Source organism: Pezoporus wallicus, unplaced genomic scaffold (genome assembly GCF_028554395.1).
Source record: "Pezoporus wallicus isolate ANWC-B61680 ecotype Strahan unplaced genomic scaffold, APGP_CSIRO_Pwel_v1 contig_8006, whole genome shotgun sequence".
NCBI lineage: Eukaryota > Metazoa > Chordata > Aves > Psittaciformes > Psittacidae > Pezoporus > Pezoporus wallicus.
The window spans coordinates 936,267-955,672 of record NW_026635487.1 but is presented as its reverse complement, the minus strand read 5'-3'; the positions used below and the strand labels follow the sequence as shown (position 1 = coordinate 955,672).

Sequence of the window (19,406 nt, the reverse complement as noted above, 5' to 3'; positions counted from 1 at the left end):
CAAGTATCAACGGGAATGTCCGGACAATTGTACTACTGGGGTGTAATCCTGGTGTCCCTTCGTAGGAAACACTGAGGGACAATTCTCTTCCTCAAATGGCTGATGAAGGGACTTTCAAAATCCCTTGCAGGCTGGAGTGGGAAGACCTGTCCCTATCTAAGAAAATGGGAATCTCGTCTTCCAAAAAGTAGCTCATTTCTCTGCTTCTTTCAGGGCAGGGTGTGCTCATTTTTAGTGCAGGGCTGGATTTTGTAGCCGGCCCAACTTGCATGCCAGGCCTTTTACTAATAGGGGCATCAATCTCTTTAAGTTTAGTAATAAATTTGGCTGTCAAAATGTGCTAAAGTCTGTTATCTCTCACAGTCAGAAGTTCCCATGGGGCCAGACTGTGACTCAGTCCTCTGGGTAGGGTGGAGGAGAGAGGTGAAGGAAGTGGATTAAAATCTGGATTTATGATGTTAGTGAAATAAATTTGGCTGTATTGATATGAAAAGAGCAGTGTCTGCCCAAAGGCTGTAACATACTGGGCTCTGATGTGTGCTTTAGAACATGTACTAATGCTGGGCGAACAATGGCAAACCTCTGACACTGGTGACATGAGCTATAACAAAGGTGACAGTGGGCACTGCAAAAACTGAGCTGTCAGAATAGCCAGGAAAGCCTTGCAAAGGGATAGGAGCAAAAGTGCTTTGGGAAATATGCTTCAAGAAGACCAGATAGAGAGCTCTTCTTGGCAGAGCATTTTCTCACCAAGAGAAAGAAGCCCAGTTTGCTGTGCCACACCAGTTTACAGTATCCAGGGGTTTCTGAAGGGTCAAAGCCAAAATCTGCAGCTCCCCTCAAAGCCAGCAAGTCTGTGGAGCTGTTGGCACAGAACTGCACTTAGCAAGGAAATGGCCACCTCCAGTATTGGATTTGGTTGTAATGTGCTCTCAGCATAGGAGTGAATTGTGGGCATAAGGCCAGGAATGACGGGATGTTATTTTGGCACAGATAGAAAGAAGGTGTCTGGCTCTAACCACTTCTGAGCATTCAATAGCAACACTGTCCGATGATTGCAGTGGTTGTGAATGGAAGGAGGTCAGATATGTATGCGCTTTCTCTTTTGGTCTTGAGGCCTCCTGTCAGACAGGGTTATCAGTGCAAAGTTCTTGTCCTTAAACTCTGTGGGAAGAAGATCCTCTCCTTTTAAGGCCATTAAACTGGAACGTGTTTGTTATGCTAATGTCCATAGGCTTTTCAGGTCAGGGCCCCTTGTCCTCTGGGATGCTGGCTAGACAATGCCTCTGTCCCAGCTATCTCCATACGGAGCAGGAGTGACTAGGACAGACTTAGCATACAGCATATTTGTGTCCCAGTGGTTTAAGAGTAAGCTACATTGGGAAGTGCCAAAGGAGTGCTGCCAGTAACAGGCTTCTCTGGCAGTACTGCAGCCGGAGCTGAGACGTGCAGGCCAGCAGTCAAGACCTGTCCCTGCAGAAGAGGCAGCATGGATCCTGAAGGTCATGAGCACGCAAGACCAGCAGTACTTTGGGCTGAGAGCCTTCGTTTCACTTGTGGCACAGAACATGTGTGAGACATGGGGCTTGGGGAGCAATAGCACTGCCCTGATGGGTCTGTTTGCTCTCCAGCCAGCTATCAGTGCAGAAGAGGGGTGCATATAGGGGTGATCCCTCACAATCATCAGTGCTTCAAGCACGGGGAGAACTTTGGAGACCTGCCTCCCCTGGAGCAGGTAACGGCTTGTGATCCACAGCAGGGAAGGAGAGGGGAATAGGGCATTAGTTCAGCTCTGGCTCCTAATTTGAGGGGGAGACAGCTCAATTCAAGCATACATTTCCTGACTCTGTTACCAAGTCTCTCCTCAGCTTACAAACTCTCCTTCTCACAGACTTGTTGCCAAACACGAGATGAAAACTAGCTTTTTTCCACTTCTCATTGGAAGTGTTTTCTACATGGAGCAGTCTGACTGTTTACTTCTTCAGGAGTGGCCTGATCAGAGGCTACTGACAACACTTCTGCTTCAGCTTTTCAATGTTAGCTGTTTGTTATCTTTGAACCTGGAAGGGACGAACTTGTGTCCACCTTACTGATGGAATGAGTTCTGGTGAGAAATGTGGTAATGTGACCATGCTCAGAGCAAACAAAGCTTTCCCCGTGTCTCAGCTGTTGAAAACACTTACATGAACAGTCAGATTAATTTGGCGTGTCTAGTGGAAGTTAAAGCTGTTGGCTTCTATCAAGGTTCTTGAAAACTACAGCTTCTCAGCCAAACTCTCCCACATCCTGTGGATGTTTTTAGGTGTGTCTGTGTTTAGCCCAAGATGTCTGTAAAGGAAGCTTTCTAATGATGCATGCTGAGCCCTCAGGCTGTTAGAAGGATGTCCAGGTATCTGCTTAATTTGGGATGTCTTTGTGTTAGCCCTCTCTTGGGGGAGGAGAAACCCCTTAGGCTTGAGCAGTGTGTTGTGTAAAGGTGAGCTTGGACAGGCATAGTGACAAAAGCTGTGAGAAACTAAATCTCTATCTTCCTTCTCTGCAGCTGTGATGTGTTAACTCTGGCTTTGACCTTAGTACCCTGTATGTTGTGAATGACTCTTCAGCATCAAAGGGCCCCATGTGCCATTCCTGAAAAACTAGTATTATCTTGTTCAGTGGGTGTAAGTACAGGATGCAGAAAGGATAGCCAAAGGCTTGTGTCTTTCCTGGGTTTGACACAGGAGGGAATCCTCTAATGGAAAATGTCGCAGTACAAGTAGTGATGTGAAGCTTTGACAGATGGCTTTGTTTTTCGTGGGAAGCATGTATACAAGTGAAGGGGTTGATAGCTGTTATCCTACTATATGAGACAAATCATGGTGCTTTCTGGCTACTCATACCACATCATGCTATCAGGCTGTGCACTGCAGTGTTTTACTTCAGTGAATCTTTGGGGTACTGTAGGAAGTGGCACAAGCTAGAAGATGAATTCTGACTTGAGTAACTGGTATTGCAGAGGGGAACTTCCGTGTGGGCTTTCTAGTGTAACTGATGGGTTGGTATATTAATGTCTTGGGTCTCTTTTCCCAGCTGAACCACTGCCTTTGATGGACTTGTGTCGGCGAGCTGTGAGGCTTGCTCTGGGCAAGGAAAGACTGAATGAGATCCCTACACTGCCACTGCCAGCATCCCTCAAGAGTTACCTGCTCTACCAATGACCTTCGTGTTCAAGGATGGAGAGTTGGAACCAAGGCAAAAGTATCAGAGTTGACCCACTGAGCAATGGGCTCTCCACCCTTGTGTCATCGCTACTGTTGGAACTCCTTGGCCAAAGTATTCTTGCCACTGCTTAGATCTCCATGTGCCCTTACTGGCAACTCTCAAGTAATCCTTGTTTCACAACTGAAGTGTTTTGTTCTTTGGAATTCTTCCCTAGCATGCTTACAAAAGGAACATTTACAGGAGCTCTGTGCTTCCCTGCTTCTCCTGATGAAAGGCTGTGCTGCATCCTTTGGGTTGTAGAGCTTAGGAGTGAATGGGTTTTCTGTACCAGCCCAAGGGAAGAGCATAATGTGGGGAAAGGGAAGGCATTAGGAGTGGAAATGTTAAAACCAGGTTCTAAGAGTGGAAAGGCATGCGGTGACCAGCAGAGTTGGGAAGAGTGTGGAATACCAAGAATTAATTGCTGAGTTCTTAAAAACCAAACAATAAATATTAAAGAATACAACCCCAAACCCTGAAACACCAAAACCAAGAACCCTTCCACCAGGAGACTTTCTAGTTTGGTGATGTCAGTGATGCCATTATCTCTGCCAGGACTTCTCACTATGTACTAATGTTATTTCATAGTGAATCCTGTGTGCTTGTTCACCATTGCTTGCTCAGTTCTCCTGCTCTGTTCTCTGTGGGTTTGACTGAGCTGACTGAGCAGTCATACCGTGTCTTCACCTGCTCTCTTCTTTCTTACTTAAAACTGCAGGCTTTAGTCTGGGATCAGGGGTCCCTTGCTGATGTGAGCACAGAGAAGGGATGAACTTCTCCCTCAATAGATTGAGACAGGCTGTATGAGCTGGGATAGCTATACATCCTGTATTCTAGGTCTGTCTTCCGTACAGTCTGTTCTATGTTAAGGCTTTAGAGAAACATACGTATGTGTTTCTCTGATGGCTCTGCCAGGGAATTCTCTTCTTAGATAAGCTGCTTAGAGGCATCCAGACCAGGCTTTCTTGTCATAGACCATCAGTGTAATCTCCACTTAACTATGCATCCAGAATAGTTCTGTTTCTTGCTTGTGGGTGGGAGTCTTCCCATAGAAGTGTGGCTGCAGAAGCCCCATCAGCAGATGAGAAATCCAGAAGGTGATTGCTGCAGAATGTACTGGTGAGACTTTACCAGAAGGGATGATCTTCAGGCACAGCAAGAAGAAACTGAACCTCTCTAGAGCTGAGGGTGGGGGTAGGAGAGAACTGCAATAAAGAGGACAAGCAATTCAGGCAAAATCAGCACATCCCAAATAGATTCTCACCTCAGTAGCCAAGTAAAGAGAATGACACTCCTTTACTAGCAGGAGCTGCTCTCTTGACCTCTCCACAGGTTACTATGCTGCCTTTCTGGGGTTATTTTGCACATTTCTTTGTCTTGAAAAATGTTTGTGTGGTTGGTTTGTATTTTGTTTTTTTTGCTCTTGAGTTATCCCTTCAGTTCTGTGTAGGTACAAATGAGTTTAGTTGTTGAAAATGTTAATATATATATTTGTGGTGTTATGTATAAGAACATGTTTTAAACAGCTGCTGTAGGGTACCTTTTTTAAGATAAACTACTTGCATAGTATATTTTTTAAAGCACAGATTTGGTGCCAAGACTGGGTGGGGTGTGATGTGCCCCTTTTTTAATCTAATGTTATATGATTTCTTTTTTAATGTAGGGGTTTGTACTAGTTTCTGTTACAGGGTGGGACACAAGAATATTCAGTGTGTGGAGCCCTGCTTGGTTGCCTTCAACTTGAACCAGTGTCTTCCAGAACTCCAGGGAAGTAGCTGTGTTCTTCCTCCTTCTAATGCTCTTCGTGCTCCCTTGTTTCCATCTCTTCTCACCTCACCAGTACATTGCTTTGTACAGTTTTAAATCCTGACTTTCTATTTTATGACTGTAGATAATACTCAGTAACCTAATAAACTTTATTAAATATTACTTGATGTTGGTTTTCATTTGCATGAATCGAGTAGAGTGCTCTCTATCTAGTTTCTACATGATTGGTGAGCTTACGCCAAAGAAGGCAGCTCAAACAGGCAAAGCAGGGGCTGTTGTGGCCTTATCTCTGCTTGGAAGAATAACAACTTAAAGCTGGCATCTAAAAGGGGGAGGTCAAGATGCAGCTACTGGTGCAGAGTGGCAGGGAATGGTAACATCAGATTTTGTACAGCCCTAAGTAATAGCTACTCCTAATGGAGTTGGATAAAGGCTGTGATGCGATACAGCCTTGGTTTCCTAACTTAACTTGGTTTACAACTGACTTACTAAAGCCCTACTCCTTTTTCTTTGCATGGATAGGGATAGGTTCAATAGAGCTCTGCTTGTCTTCATGCATTGGGCAGGTTTGCGGATCTCATTCCTAAATTACAACAAACAACTTTCCTATCAGGTGAAGCAGCTCCTATGAAAACAAATCACTAACCTATTTATGTTTATACCAAGACCATCCTTTTTGTTAGGGATGGAGAGGGATAGAAGAAAGCAAAGTGAGGGCTAAAGGCATCCCTAGCCAATGGAGCAACAGAGTGAATTACAGAAGGTGCTGTGGCAAGTTAAGCTGAGTGGTGGGAGAGTCATTCTTGTATGATGAGTGCTTGAAAAGTGGCAGATTGATTTCAGTGTGTTCTGGGTAACTTCTTTAGGTCATGAACTTGATTTAGCTCAAGTCACTTGATACTAGTTTTCAGTCACTCCCTATGGACTGTTATAAATTGCTGTGTTTTCATACATTTTGAGATCTGTTTGCCCAAGAGACTTCATTCCTGGGCTGTGAGGAGGTGGAGATTACACTGTGGAGTACAAAGTGTTCACTTGTGGGTTATGCCTTCAGTCTCCTCCACCTCCAACCTGTGCAGTACAGAGATGCTCTCAGATTCTATGAGTGGTGAGGCTAAGCCTCCCTAGATTGGAAGAGAGATGACTTGGTACTTCTGTCAGTTATAACAAAGGCTTTCATTCCCTCTCCTGTCCATGTGCTTTTTTGTCTTCCCTGCAGCTTCCAACTTGTGTGTGGAAACCAAATGCTTCAATCAGTTCACACAAACACTACAACATGTGAGGCTCATCTCAAGCTCAGAGCTGTACTTATAAACTGCCTTATAAGGGTACTGGGTGAGGAGAGCTTAATAAAAAAAGCAAGTGGTTTCTTGCCTTTGTCTCCAGTCAGAGCAAGCATTCTGTGAATGTTGGATGGCTTAATCTTGTTTTTTTCCCACATGTAGAAGACTGTTTGTAGATCTGAAGCCTAAACATGCAACATTGAATAATCGTTTTTATTTTGCTCCATGTAGTGGAGCGCTTACTTTCTGGCTCTGTGTGAACAAGGCCAGCTCCCCCTTTCTTTTCAGGGGAAGGCTGCCTCTGCTTTGCTGGGAGCGTGGCTGGAGGGCTGCTGGAGGCTGCAGAAGGTGGGGCCGGTGCAAAAGACTGAGAAATTAGTTCATGCTCAGCTCCAGACACCCAAACAGGCTTGTGTTCCAGCTGCATGGAATATTTGAAACAAATGACCTGCTCAGGGCTGGGAGGCTGTGGTGTTTATGTACAGTGCCATGGTAACAGTGGAGGAAGTCATGAGATGGGGATTGGACCTGCTGGAATCAACAAATGATATCACAGATTAGCAAATCCTAATGAATCAGTGGCTCCCCGCTTCCCCTGCTAGTGCCTGTGGTCAAGCACTGGCATATGGCAGGCATATACACCCCTTTCTGAGCAGCATTAAAAATTGCTAGTCCTACTCATATCAGGGCCTCCTTGAAAACCAGCCCTTTTATTGCTGGCCAGCATCTCATCTGCCTGCTGCTGCTGACTAATCAAGTTTATGCACATGGAACTGTTCCTGCATTTCATAGGAGGCTTCCGGCCTTGACAGTTTGCCTGCTGTTGCCTTGCTGGTGATGCAGAAGTGCTGTGGCAGTTCTGCAGGGAATTTTTGTATCCTGATGCTCCAGACAAGCAGTGGAGTCACTTTTGTGTACTCCTGGAAGCTGAGCATTGGCAAAAGTAATTCAAGTCTAGAAATGCATGTAAGGGGGAGAGTGTTCAGTGGGGAGTTCAGTAGCTGTCATATTGCTTGTATGTCATTACTTTAGTTTTGCTGTAAGTCCTTTCAAAAGGAAAGCCTGTCTCAGGTACAGGTTACATTCCTGTGCAGCATATCTGTGCCAGCAGACATACCTACTGTGGGTCGTGGTTGAAGCTATGACATTGTCAAGACAGAAGGACTTTGGGGAGACGGGACAGCTGCCAGTTCTCTCCATGTGCTGAACTAAGAATTTACTTCTAAGCTCAAACAACTTTCCTGTTGGAGCCTACATGTCAGTCTGTGCCCGTCAAGTCCTTTGCCAGTTGCAGCACAAAGCAATTTTCCCTTTCCCTGTGCCTGGGATGTCCAAACTCAAAAGGACGTGCATCATACTTGTAAGAACTTATTTTGGCAGTTACACCTTCTCCCCTGCACAAGGTAAGACAATTATGAAGAACATTTCCTAGCGTGCTCCCCCTCTCCTCCCCCATGTGCTCCCCATGCAGACCTAGTGCTCTTGATCTTATGCCAGAGACTAACTCGCATTTGACTGGAGAAGGAAATACATGGGGATTTCTTTAGTGAAGTTTATTAAAAGTAAAAACCTAACCCAAAGCAAAACCTTTCTTGGCATACAAAACAGTGCTGAAGGGAACAAAACTCATTCAGTGCTTGCACAAAACACATTGGAGCACTAATCCTGTCCTTGCACATGTTTTGATTTGAAACTATTGCAGGCTTGTCTGCCCTTCAGACAGAAAACTATTTGAAGCAGCTGCCAGATGTTTTGTCTGACTTGTGTTTTACAGTTTGCTTACTGCTTTGCAATGCTCTTCCCATGGTGTGTTGAAGCTGTCCTTGTGTATTCTGTTCCTGTGGCACCCCGTGCTTGTTTCCTGCCCCTTGGCCCTAGTTGCATGCACGTAGCACAGGGGAGATACAAGTGTGAGCATTTTACTCTAAGGCTCAGCATCGCACGTCTGCTGCCCAATCTGCTGACCTCATCTAGGACCTTTTCTGGGACTAGCACAGACCAGCCGCATTCCTCTGCTCCCATGTTGCCACGGTGTATAAAAGTTAAGGTGATTTACAGTCTTATAAAAGCACTTAAAGCCTGAATTTAGGCCTTGCTAAACACCCTTACACTGAACACCCACAGTTCATGCCTTGGGCAGCCTCTTTGGCTGTAACTTAGCTGAGTTATAAATCTTCCTTTACCCCTCGGAGTAACATTGGCAATACTTTCTCAAATACAATTAAGTGGGGCAAAGACCTTTTGTGTTTTGCAGAACTGTGACACATTTGATGCAATTGAAAGACATGCCAACAGGGATACCTCAAGATTCCCTTGGTGGTTGCCTGGCTCCAGCAGCATCCCAAGCTGTTACATTATCTGTGTCAAGCTCCTCAGCTGGGAGCAGCCTCCAGGTTTACAAGCACACATCCTTGGCTTTCTTGTACTGCTGCACCACTTGAGCTCCCACAAACCCACATCTGTACAAGTACAGCGTCACGAGTCCTTGTTAAATGTGTTTAACCTGCAATTTTTCACTTTGCTCAGCCTTACACCTTTAAATAATTTGAGGGCTTGGGTCCACACTACTCTGCATTTTCCTCTAATGTCATCTATGACTGTTCTGCAGGCAAGAGTTTATGGCCCAGGGAAGCTGTGCTGTGTAATGGTATCATGTGGAAAACAGGCCAAGAAATAGATGCTACCTCTGCATAATCTTCTAGATAGCACCTTGTTTGTCCTGAGGAGTTCCACAGATGGAACTTCCTACCAGAGTCTTTCATTGTTCCTTCTCAGAACATCTTGCTAAGCTTTTAACTATTACCTAGGAGGGCCTAACACAATTTTACTGTCTAAAAGCTACATAAGCAAACATGCTCTCCAACTTATTATTATAAAGGGTACATTGGCAATAAACATTGGCCTAAACTGGCATCTGGTTGGGACACAGATTGTGATCTTTTTTCTTTTATCATAACGAATAGTGAAGTTTCACCTCTGAGAGTCTGAACTCTTTGTTCTCCAATGTTCAAAAAGAGCAACCTTTGGGAGTGCAGAACTTCCTCTTGGGTTACACAAGTGGTGTTGATCTGAATGGTGAAGTGCCACCTACTGAACCAGTAACTTCATTTCCTGCAACACGGTGGATGTTTCCTTTGGAGGAGGATCACCTCCTATTGATAAGGTCTGTTCCTACTTAATTCGAGGTCCAACAGAGAGAGACTTGAGGAATACCAGCTGTTCCTCCTGAATATGATCTGTGTTTTTCGGAGCGTCTAGACACCTGGGTGGGTTGCACACACATTACCAGCAAAGCTACTTAATCATGTCAAACTCCTTCTTTCTCTAAAGGCCTGGTTCGGGTTTGTTTTGTTTAATGGGCTATATGGAAACCCAGGGGAAGGCAGTGAATCAAGCAGACAAGTGGGGAAATCTGATCACTGAGGCTGACATTTTGACATTTTTCATTCTGATCTGGTAGAGACAGTGCACAAACTTCAGGGTTTCAGGAGTTATTGGCTGTGGGGTTTGATAACAACACTGGCACAGTAAATCCTTAAACCAGCTGTGTTGCTGTATCATCTAGAGCCTCTGAAATGCTGTTAAATGAAAACTGCCAAACTATGCTGCATGATAGGAAATACAGCAATGAAAATAAGATTTACAGAATGTTAGAAATGAAGTTTTCAATGGATTTTGTAAAGGAAAACCTAGAAGAACAAGTCCTTATGATGCATCTTGCTTGGATAAATCCACACATTTTCAATTCATGTCCTGACAGATGCCAGCTATCTATTCCAAAGTAAATGCTGTGCAATAAGATGCTCATTAGAAGGGAAAGAAGGTGATTCTTCATATGCAATCTGACATTTTTATTTGTATTTAAAAAATAGTCAGAAAAAACGCAAATAAACCTGGAGTTCAAAAGGGTGACACGTTTCTGGACAGGAAACCTCTCTGAGAAGCTGTGTCCTGGAGCTCAGGCACTCTTGAGGTGGGTTTGCAGATCCTCAGGCAAGTGATGCCTTGGAGGATGCCTAACATTTAGAGCAAGAGACTTGTGCTCCACGTGCTTTAGGTCTGCATTATCTTGTACTGGTGTTTGCCAACTATGTTTTGAACTTCATAACCAAGAGTAACAGAGACCTTCACTACAATAGACTTGTTTTCTTCTTTAAGGTTGCATGGCACTGGCACTAAGCTCACGAACATTTCAGTAAGTACAAGGCATGTATGTTTCTCTACAAACAACAGATGCAAATAAAATAATACTATGGTGATACCTGTAAGATACCAGCACCCTAAATAAGCATGAGCATCCTGAGACCAGCTATGATGCATTTCCCAGGAAGTTTCACTTGGAGTCAAGGAGAATCAAGCACCAGCATTAACTATCACCCCAGATGGGTGTTAAATTGTGTTTTCAGGAAGGGATGAACACTAAAAGAGCAGATCCAACTTCAGAAGAAGCCAAGGTGCAAAAAGATCATTGGTCAGGGAAAGCCTTTGACATGCTGATCATGATGCTAGGAACAGTGAGAGAAACAGCATGCTGCAGGCTCAGTTTCTAAAGTCTTTCAGATATCTTTCTTGCCAGATTCTCTTGAAGGGAGGTTGTGCAATCAAACTGGGTTGCATGTAAAAACACACTTGTGTAAGTCCAGGCATGCAGGGTATTGCCAAAGTGGACAGACTGTCCTGCTTGTGCCTGCCAGAAAAGTTGTGTTTTGTCCAGAGGAAAAGAAAACATCCTTTTCTCTGGAATTTGTCTTTTCAGGCTCTGATCTCATCAGCAGTGTCTCCATACTATAACAGGTTTGACCACCTTGGGTGAGGACCGTGGTCCAGTAAATTGAGCCTTACAGCAGTAGTCAGAACTCAACTATTCTCCACAGAAAATGACCCTCTCAGTAATGTGGTGGATGCTTTAAACATTGCAGAGAGCAGGTAAGAAGAAAGGAGGCTCACCTTTAGTTTGTTGTACACAAAGCCTTTCGTCCTACTTGTTCTTTGGACTATCTGTCCAAAACTACAGTATCCATCTCCAGACAAAGTATACAGAAGGATAGTTTGATACCTGACGTGTTTAACAGCTGAATTTTAGAAGGCAGGTAGCAGAGGTGATTTGCACAAGGCCGTGTATGAACTCTGTTATCACAGCTGGAAATTAATCACATGCTGTAGGTACACTACCAACATGCATCTTTCTTTCCTGGATGTTCCATATAGCTGGAAAGGCTGACTTTTCAAGAACCCAGTACTTGAATAGAGTGGTATTTTTGCTGTGACTTAAGCCCTGCTCTTAACCCAGCACTGATATATTTTTTTCCCCTCTACTGTCTGCATTGGATTAAAATGGCAGATTTCCTTGGAATATATATTAAAATGAGACTACCAACTCTAATTGGCAGTTTCAGTAAATGTAGACCATGCTCTGCGTTCATGTTTGGGAGCTGCCAGAATGGTTACATGAGAAAACCCCACATTAGACACTAGTGAAGTAAAACAGAAGGGCTTAGTGCTCTTGAGGCTCACAGAACTAAGGGTTGCTTCTCCCCTCGGAGACCTCTGAGTCAAAACGCTTTCTAACTGCTGAGGACTTCTGCCCATCACCTTTAGCCTGACTCTTGCCCCTGCCAATGCTGCACAGACAGTCCATAGCCAGCTTGATATTGCTGTATTCTCCTGCAGCTGCTGTCTTACTGACTGAACTGCCCCTGTGTGGTTTGAGCACTGCAGCACTTCACAAACCAAGCCATTTTGCATTAGGTCTAATGCTTCACTTAATATGAGCTCTCTGCTTCACCAAGGAGCTGGTGGCCCCTTCTAAAAGGGGAAGGTCTCATACCTTCGTGTTGCTTGTCTTTAAAGTTTGGCAGCTGCTGTGTAAGATTATAGGGTGACTCCATCAAGCTCTTTTTATACACTGCCCTGTGTGCTGGTGCAGTGCTCATTGAAGGGAAGGGAGCAGATGGAGCCCAGAAGTTTGGTTTGCTCTTTTCCTGCTTAGCTCCATGTCTGGAAACCTCCTAAAGCCTGTCAACTGGCAGTGAAAAATGAGTGCAGTGTGAAGGCCAAGCAGGTGGTCTGCAGCAGAGTCAGGCCAAGTGCAGTAGGCACTGATGGCTGCCTGGCAGTAGAAGGGCAGACCACAGGCTCCTGCTATCTGCCTCCCTGCTCTTATTCTTTGCTGCTGGCAGACAGAAAACCATTGACAGATATCCATGTCAATGTGACATTTTGCTGCATCTGTGACACGCAAAATCTCTCTGCATGAAAACGTAGCAGCTCCCAGTTCCAAGGATTTTCTTGGAAGGGCCAGAGCTGCCCCTCTCCAGTCCCACTTCTCAACTGGGTGACCAGTTTGTTTAGAAACTTCTCTCTTAGGGGGTGTTTGGGGATATGCTTAAAGCAGCCAAACAAAGGTGGGAGGAGAGGAGGCAAAAGGAAATACTCCTCTGAAGCCAAGTTGGTTTGGGGAGGTGGCTGGGAGGGGCAAGATGTTTTGTTTGCTGAGGAAACATCTCTACAGCCAAGACACACAAAGATGCCTTCTCTAGATCTTGATACCTTTGGTCTCCACAGGCTCTGTCTCAGCTCCCAGATTATTTTATGAACTGTTTAATCCAGGGCTTTTATTTCCCCTGTAAATAAATGCTATTTCAGATTCCAGCACAGCTTCAGATCCTTATACCAGCTGTTGAGACAAAGAGTGGCCCCATGGACATGAGCATAAATAAAAATAGGCTTGGAGCTTTGGGGTTTATTTTTCCTTCCTTCTCTTGTCAAGGCAGCTCACAGCCAGGACTGGCAGGAGAGGCTGGCTGTGTGAAGAGAGGCACAGCCCTGTTCCCACTTCCTTTGCCATCTCTTGGAGGGGAATGGAGCTGGCTGGGGCCATGCCAGGAGATGCTTGGTGTCTCAGTCAGTAAAGAATTATTCTCCAGATTTACTGTCTAGTTACTTACTTACTGTTAGTATGATCTGCCTTTTACAGAGCAGGAAAACAATTTAAATGAGTAAACCTTCAGAGCCTGTGATGGAGAGGCAGGTAGGATCAAAGGATCCCAGACTGTTCTCCCTGTGCAAAGGTGATCTCTCTGACATCAAGACTTGTCTTGTTAAATTTCCTTTTCTGGTGCTATTTAAGGAAGCATGTGCTGATCTTTTCCTAATGGTGGAGCTCATGTCAAAGTGCACCACAGGCTGGACAAATGGATCACGTACTCCTGCAGCACTGCTGCATTCATCTGTGACAGGCATCTGTGACGTGCCTGTCACAGGTGGATGGGGATATGCACATTCCTGGCTGACCTACCTTTTTATTGTCAAAATCCATAAGCAAGAAAAGGAGTGAAAAGAGAGGCCTTTAAGAATGGGGATGTACTCACAGAATAGTCTCTTGGCCTGTACTGCACACTTGCTGCTGCCTGATAGTGTTACCTTGTTGCAGAAGTAAATTCTGTTTTGTTTTGGGGCCTTTTCTCTTAATTGTGTTTAGGAAAACACAAACATTTGGATCTGTCCCCATGTGTCCCACTTTTTGTTAGCCTGCTAAGGTGCCTTGATATGTGTCTCTTGGAGGGATCAGGCAGGGCTTTGTTTGGTACAAGGACTCTTGCACTGCTAGGAGCAGATCATTGCCAGCTTCCTGAAAAACCCAATGTGTTCTCAGGACATCTAAGGAGAGAGTTTAGTGCTATTAGTCAACAGGAGGGCTGCCTGGAACAAAGATGCAGAGCTGACAAGAGCTAAGCCTACAGAATATGCTACATAAATATCCTAGACCAGTCATCTAGTGTAAGAGCTCCCACTGAAGTGCTGCTGATGTTAAAGAATGATGGTACTTAAAAAGAACAAGGGAAAAGAAACTATCCTAATGAGGGGAAACTCAAGGTGCAGTCCTTTAAGTTGCATATAGCAAACTCAGATTCCTGGCAAGGAAACCTGTATGCATGTGATATATCTTTTACAAACACTTGTGCATGTTCATTCTCAGCTGTTCAACATGAAAAATTTCTATTCTCTAGCTGTTTGGCAACAGAGCCAATCTATATTCTTTATTTCAAGTGGGGGAGATACATATAGGGCTATGGATAAGAAGAAATATTTAAGTCACTTCATATCAATAGCATCTCCTTCCACCCAAAAGTTTCATGAAAAGCTTTAGCAGGAATTGAAAGAACAGACCTTTCTGAGACAGTAATGGCTACATCCACTGGGAATTGTCTTGCTGTTTGCACCCAAGTGTTACTGACTAGGGCAGAAGCAGCCACATAGCCAACTGGATCCATGCAGTTACCATCACAGCCAAGCCATAACCAGCTTAAGAAACGAACAGCCTAACTGCAAATGTCCCTGGGGAGCAGGACAGTATCTTTCATTACCTGGAGAAAAATGTTTTCAGTTTTTCACAGCAGAAAGCATTATCCAGCCTGCCACAACCCCAGGCAGCATTTCTTTCCAGGGACCTGATTAGATCTTCCCAAAAGACCTCTTAAAGAAGGAATAGTCAAGCTGAAACCATTTTAAAGGGAACATTTATCATTGTCCTTACACCCAGTGATGAGTCACATGGCCTTTGCTAAACCGTGTAGAAGGAATGGAATTTATTTATTGCTTGCCTCGGGAAGGCAGGGCAGGGAGCCAGAGTGGCATCCGCGTGGAAATTGCCGTGCTCCGAAGGAGACAAATACTTGTGCATAGAACACATTCTCTTCCGATCTGAAAGAGTAGTTGTACTTGATAAAAACCAGATGAGCAACACTTAAAGCCCAGCCCATTCACATCACCAAGGGATGAAGGGCATACAACAGAGCCTAGGTATTGGAAAAACAAGGACTTGCCTTACCATTTGAATGACAATTGTAATTAGGAATGGGCTTATGCTAAATCCTATTGATGTCAGTGGCAAGGCTTGATTCAGTGATCTCAGTGTTTGCCTGCCTTTGGCCTCAGCTCAGGAACATGCCAAGCTGGGGTTTTAGCACCTGCTCTAATTTAAACACTCACGTAGGTGACCTCTGTAAAGAACACTTGAGTTAACTTTACTGTTACCACCAGTTACCATCAGTTCTCCCTGAAGGGAGCTTATTGCAGAAAGAAAGACAATCACAAAGCTTAAAAAGCTTAAAAAACCTACCAGTGCTGTTCTCTTGACACATAAAGAGGCAGTTATGTACAGAGCAAAGAAAGTTTTCAGTTTTCATGTTGCCTTTTAAATACTGGGAGAATCAGACTCATACACTCGTATTGGACGTGGATATTATTTCAAAAGAAGCAGAATGAGACAGTTTGATGGTTCCTGACTGAAACTAAATTCAGAACTCTCATTTTGTGGGAAATTTCAACATTTCAACATTTTTCCAATACTGCCATTTGTAAGAAATCCCCGAATTCCTGCTCCCAAGCACCCTTTCTGGCCAGCAGCACGAGGCACAATGCCAAAACCAGAAGCAGAAAGAGCGTCTTCTAACAGCGTCCATGTTTATAAAACCTGCCTTTTGTTTTTAGCTGACTCTCTGAGAGGATGTGCAACTTCCTCAGCATTTCATTTCCATAGGTTCTCCAAAGGCTTGGGGTATTCCAAGCTGGCCATGAGCCAAAGGAGCCATAAATCAACCATGACAAGAAGTTCCCTTCTCCTCTGTCCTGCTTCCCCATGACAGCATCTTGGGGAGCATAATGTTTTCATTTTAAACACACCACTGGCCTCTGCAGGGCCCTTTCTTTGGCACTATGATTTCAAGGAGGTTTTAACCATCCTATGCAAAAGGCTTATGTACTCCATGTGTACCTGTGGAGCCTGCTCTGGCACCACTCAGGGAAGTGGTGCTGTGATGCAAGTGCAGTGATGGACATGACAGAACTGTGTGTTAACATAACTTTCCTAGGCTATGGTCTTCTTTAGGATGAAAAATCCAGGACTAGAGCTTTGTTCTGAACAAAAATGTCTTATGGATAAGCCCTGGAATGGATGTGAGATGACCCAGAAGGGACTTTTTTCACTGGAGTTGGGGCAGGGGAGGTATTTGGACTTCTTTTCCAACACAAAAAGGCCTAGAAGGCCTTGGTGCTTCTTTCTTTTATAATCTGCCCCTTTTAGCCTTTCCAGAAGGTGACAGCAGGCAGTCAGAAAGACAGCAGCATTTCTATGGGCTGGTATGGTTTCTAAACATGGTACGTGTTACTACAGGGCAGTGTCTGGCTGGTGAACACACAGAACGAGTCTATATAGGCCAAGCAAAACCACAGACACAATGAAATGTAAGTGTCCTAGCATGGGCTGTGGCACTTCTGCCCAAAAGAGAGCCTTGCCGCGGAGCTGCCTGGTGCTTCCACAGAGTTCTTCAGATCAGTCCAGGGCATGCTTCCTCCTCCAGGCACCAGGACAGATCTGCTGATTCTCCTCTAGGAAGGTGAGGCGAGAGCAGCCAGGAAGCTGGTGCCGTTACAGTTCTCCCAAATTTCCCCAGTTTGCTAGCAGCCAGGGCAGAGGAATGGTGAAGGGAGGGGGAATGGGCAGATGGGTTTTCCAGGTAACACCTGGCAAAAGAGGGCTGATACAGTCTCACACAGAACAATGGCTTTGTTTTGAGTTGCTTGTCAGGAACTGACCTCTTTCGCCTCTCATCCTCTGAGCGTGTGATCCTTGGGGTCCTTGTTTTCTTTCTGCTCTCCCTCCCTGAGCTGACTTTTTCCTCTCACTTGTCACAGTGACGCATACAGTGTCCATAAGGTCCTCTTGACATCAGTGCCTCTAAGGCTGTCCTTGCTGTGGAAAGACTCTGAGGGTGTACTGTGGTTACAGAGGGCAGATAATAGTAATTCCTCAGTCAGCTGCCTCCTCTTTTGTCAGATACAGGGGCTATGTGAGGGAGAACATGTTCAATTCCCTTTCACCCACCCACCAAGCACTTTGGGCAGCACAGGCACACGTAGAAGGCTGGTTATTGCTTGAGTTCTGAAGAAGGAAAATACAAGTGCAAGCCTGGTGGGGAGGATACAGCTGCATCCTCTTGAGCGTACAGGCTGCAGCGGATACGGCCCTCCCTGTCAGGGATCTGTTGCTGTTCTACTGGCTGCTTTCTCCGGAAGCCATAGCCATGAGACACCCACTAGGAATGAACGTTGCTCACAGCCTCTGTAATCAAAATACAATCTGAACCCACACTTACTGCATGTCCCCTACTCAGAGCCCCTCTGCTGAGATCCCAGCCAAAGCAGTGAAGTGTGGGTAGATGGGGGAAGCAAGCCAAGGACAAGCCTCGGGCTCTGCTCTTCACACTGGCAAGTTCTGAGATGGGTCCTGATATTGTGTTCCTTCGTGTGACATCCACCACAGGTCTGTCTCTGCCCACACCATGTTCATGTGCCATTCGAGGCCCCACAGAGCAAACAACTGCTGGCTGGTCGCTGCTGAGAGATTTCCACACATTGTGCTAGTACCATAGAGGTCTCACTGGGCTGCTCCTACGTTATACTGGATTAGTGCTGGTAATAGCACTTTGTTTCCTCAGTCCCACCGGCACTGCTGTGTCAGTGGGATGTTGTTCCACCCTGCAGATGGGTCAAAGGGACTGTGCCCAGGATCACATAGATCTCCACAGCTTGGATGGACGGATGGCGTGTGCCTGGCCATGACAGCGACATGCTGACAAGGGCTGTTAGAGTTGCTTCTTTAGATATTAGGCTTATTTAGATATTATTTAGATCCTGGGATGGGACATGTGGGGAAGCTGCTCTAGGCTGTGAATCCCAGAGAGTCCTGCAGTTGTTAATGTGGCACACACCTCCCCATGTTTTCCATGACCTGTCCGCCCTCATGGCCTGCCCCCCTGAAGGAAAGGGCTGCTTCCCAGCTGGGCAGCCCTTGGAAAACCCAGCTGAAACCAGGACATCTCCCCAGCACAGCTTCCCACTGCTGCAGGCCTGTGCTGTAGCTCTGCCCTGCTGTCCTTGCAGCTGGGGGCTGAGGAGAGCCGGGCGCCATCTTGTCAGCCAGCCTGAGGTAACACAGGGAGGTGGTCAAATCCCTGTGCTCCCCGCGTGTTCACATGGATTGCCTTTCTGAAGGAGAGGGATATTTCCCTGCTGGATAGCTGCCTTTCCCCAGGAGAGCTTTCCAGGGCTGCAGGCCTGTGCTGTCACCATGGTGGAAGGACATGCTGTCCTTCCCTGTGGGCACTGAGGAGCGGCAGGCACCATCTTGTCAGCCTGAGGTGATGCATGCAGGTGAGCAGCCTCCAGTATCTGAAGGGGGCCTATAGGGATGCTGGGGAGGGACTCTTCATTAGGGACTGCAGTGACAGGACAAGGGGTAACGGGTTAAAACTGAAACAGGGGAAGTTTAGATTGGATATAAGGAGGAAATTCTTTCCTGTGAGGGTGCTGAGGCACTGGAATGGGTTGCCCAGGGAGGTTGTGAATGCTCCATCCCTGGCAGTGTTCAAGGCCAGGTTGGACAGAGCCTTGGGTGCCATGGTTTAGTGTGAGGTGTCCCTGCCCATGGCAGGGGGTTGGAACTGGATGATCTTAAGGTTCTTTCCAACCCTAACTATTCTGTGATTCAATGAAATCCCTGCACTTGCCCTTCATGCACACGGATTGCCTCTCTGAAGGAGAAGGATCTATCCCTGCTGGATAACTGCCTCTCCCCACCACAGCTTTCCAGGGCTGCAGTCCTGTGCTGTAGCCTGCACCTTGCCTCTGGGCGCTGAGGAGAGCTGGGGCCGGGTCCATGCACAAGCCCACCAGGTGCCATCTTGTCAGGGCAGCGTGAGGTGATGCAGCAGCGAGGTGAGGGAATTCCCGTGCTTCCCCTGCTTCCACAGCAACGGGGATACAAGACCTAAACCAGTGTGTGCTACAGTGCCAAATAGTGCCAAGCCTCTCCTCAGAGAGGAGCAGTAAATGCAGCCTGGTAGCTCTTCCCAGAGGAAGGCTCCTTGAAGAGGATGGCTGAGAAGCCCTGCGTGCTGTGAGGACAGGCAAGCCGTGCCCGTGGTCCCCGCTGGTTGTAATGCCTGGATGCAGGCCACATGAATCATCATCCATCAGCCTCCTCCCAGGCGCTCCTCCCTGCTCTCACTCTTTGCAGCTGACAGGACACTGCTTGGAGTGGCTCCCCGTGGCACT

General features: G+C 46.0%; 1 protein-coding gene across 2 annotated transcripts in view; it reads left to right on the top strand.

The window, feature by feature from the left end:
* SPSB1 (splA/ryanodine receptor domain and SOCS box containing 1) overlaps positions 1-3,879 on the top strand; it is a 39,242-nt gene extending 35,363 nt beyond the window's left edge. For both annotated transcript variants that reach the window (XM_057432035.1, XM_057432026.1), the window contains exon 3: positions 3,070-3,879. In XM_057432035.1, coding sequence (XP_057288018.1) covers positions 3,070-3,197 — 128 coding nt within the window. In that variant the 3' untranslated portion in view covers positions 3,198-3,879. The remainder of the gene's footprint in view (positions 1-3,069) is intronic.
* Positions 3,880-19,406: the final 15,527 nt, after the last annotated feature.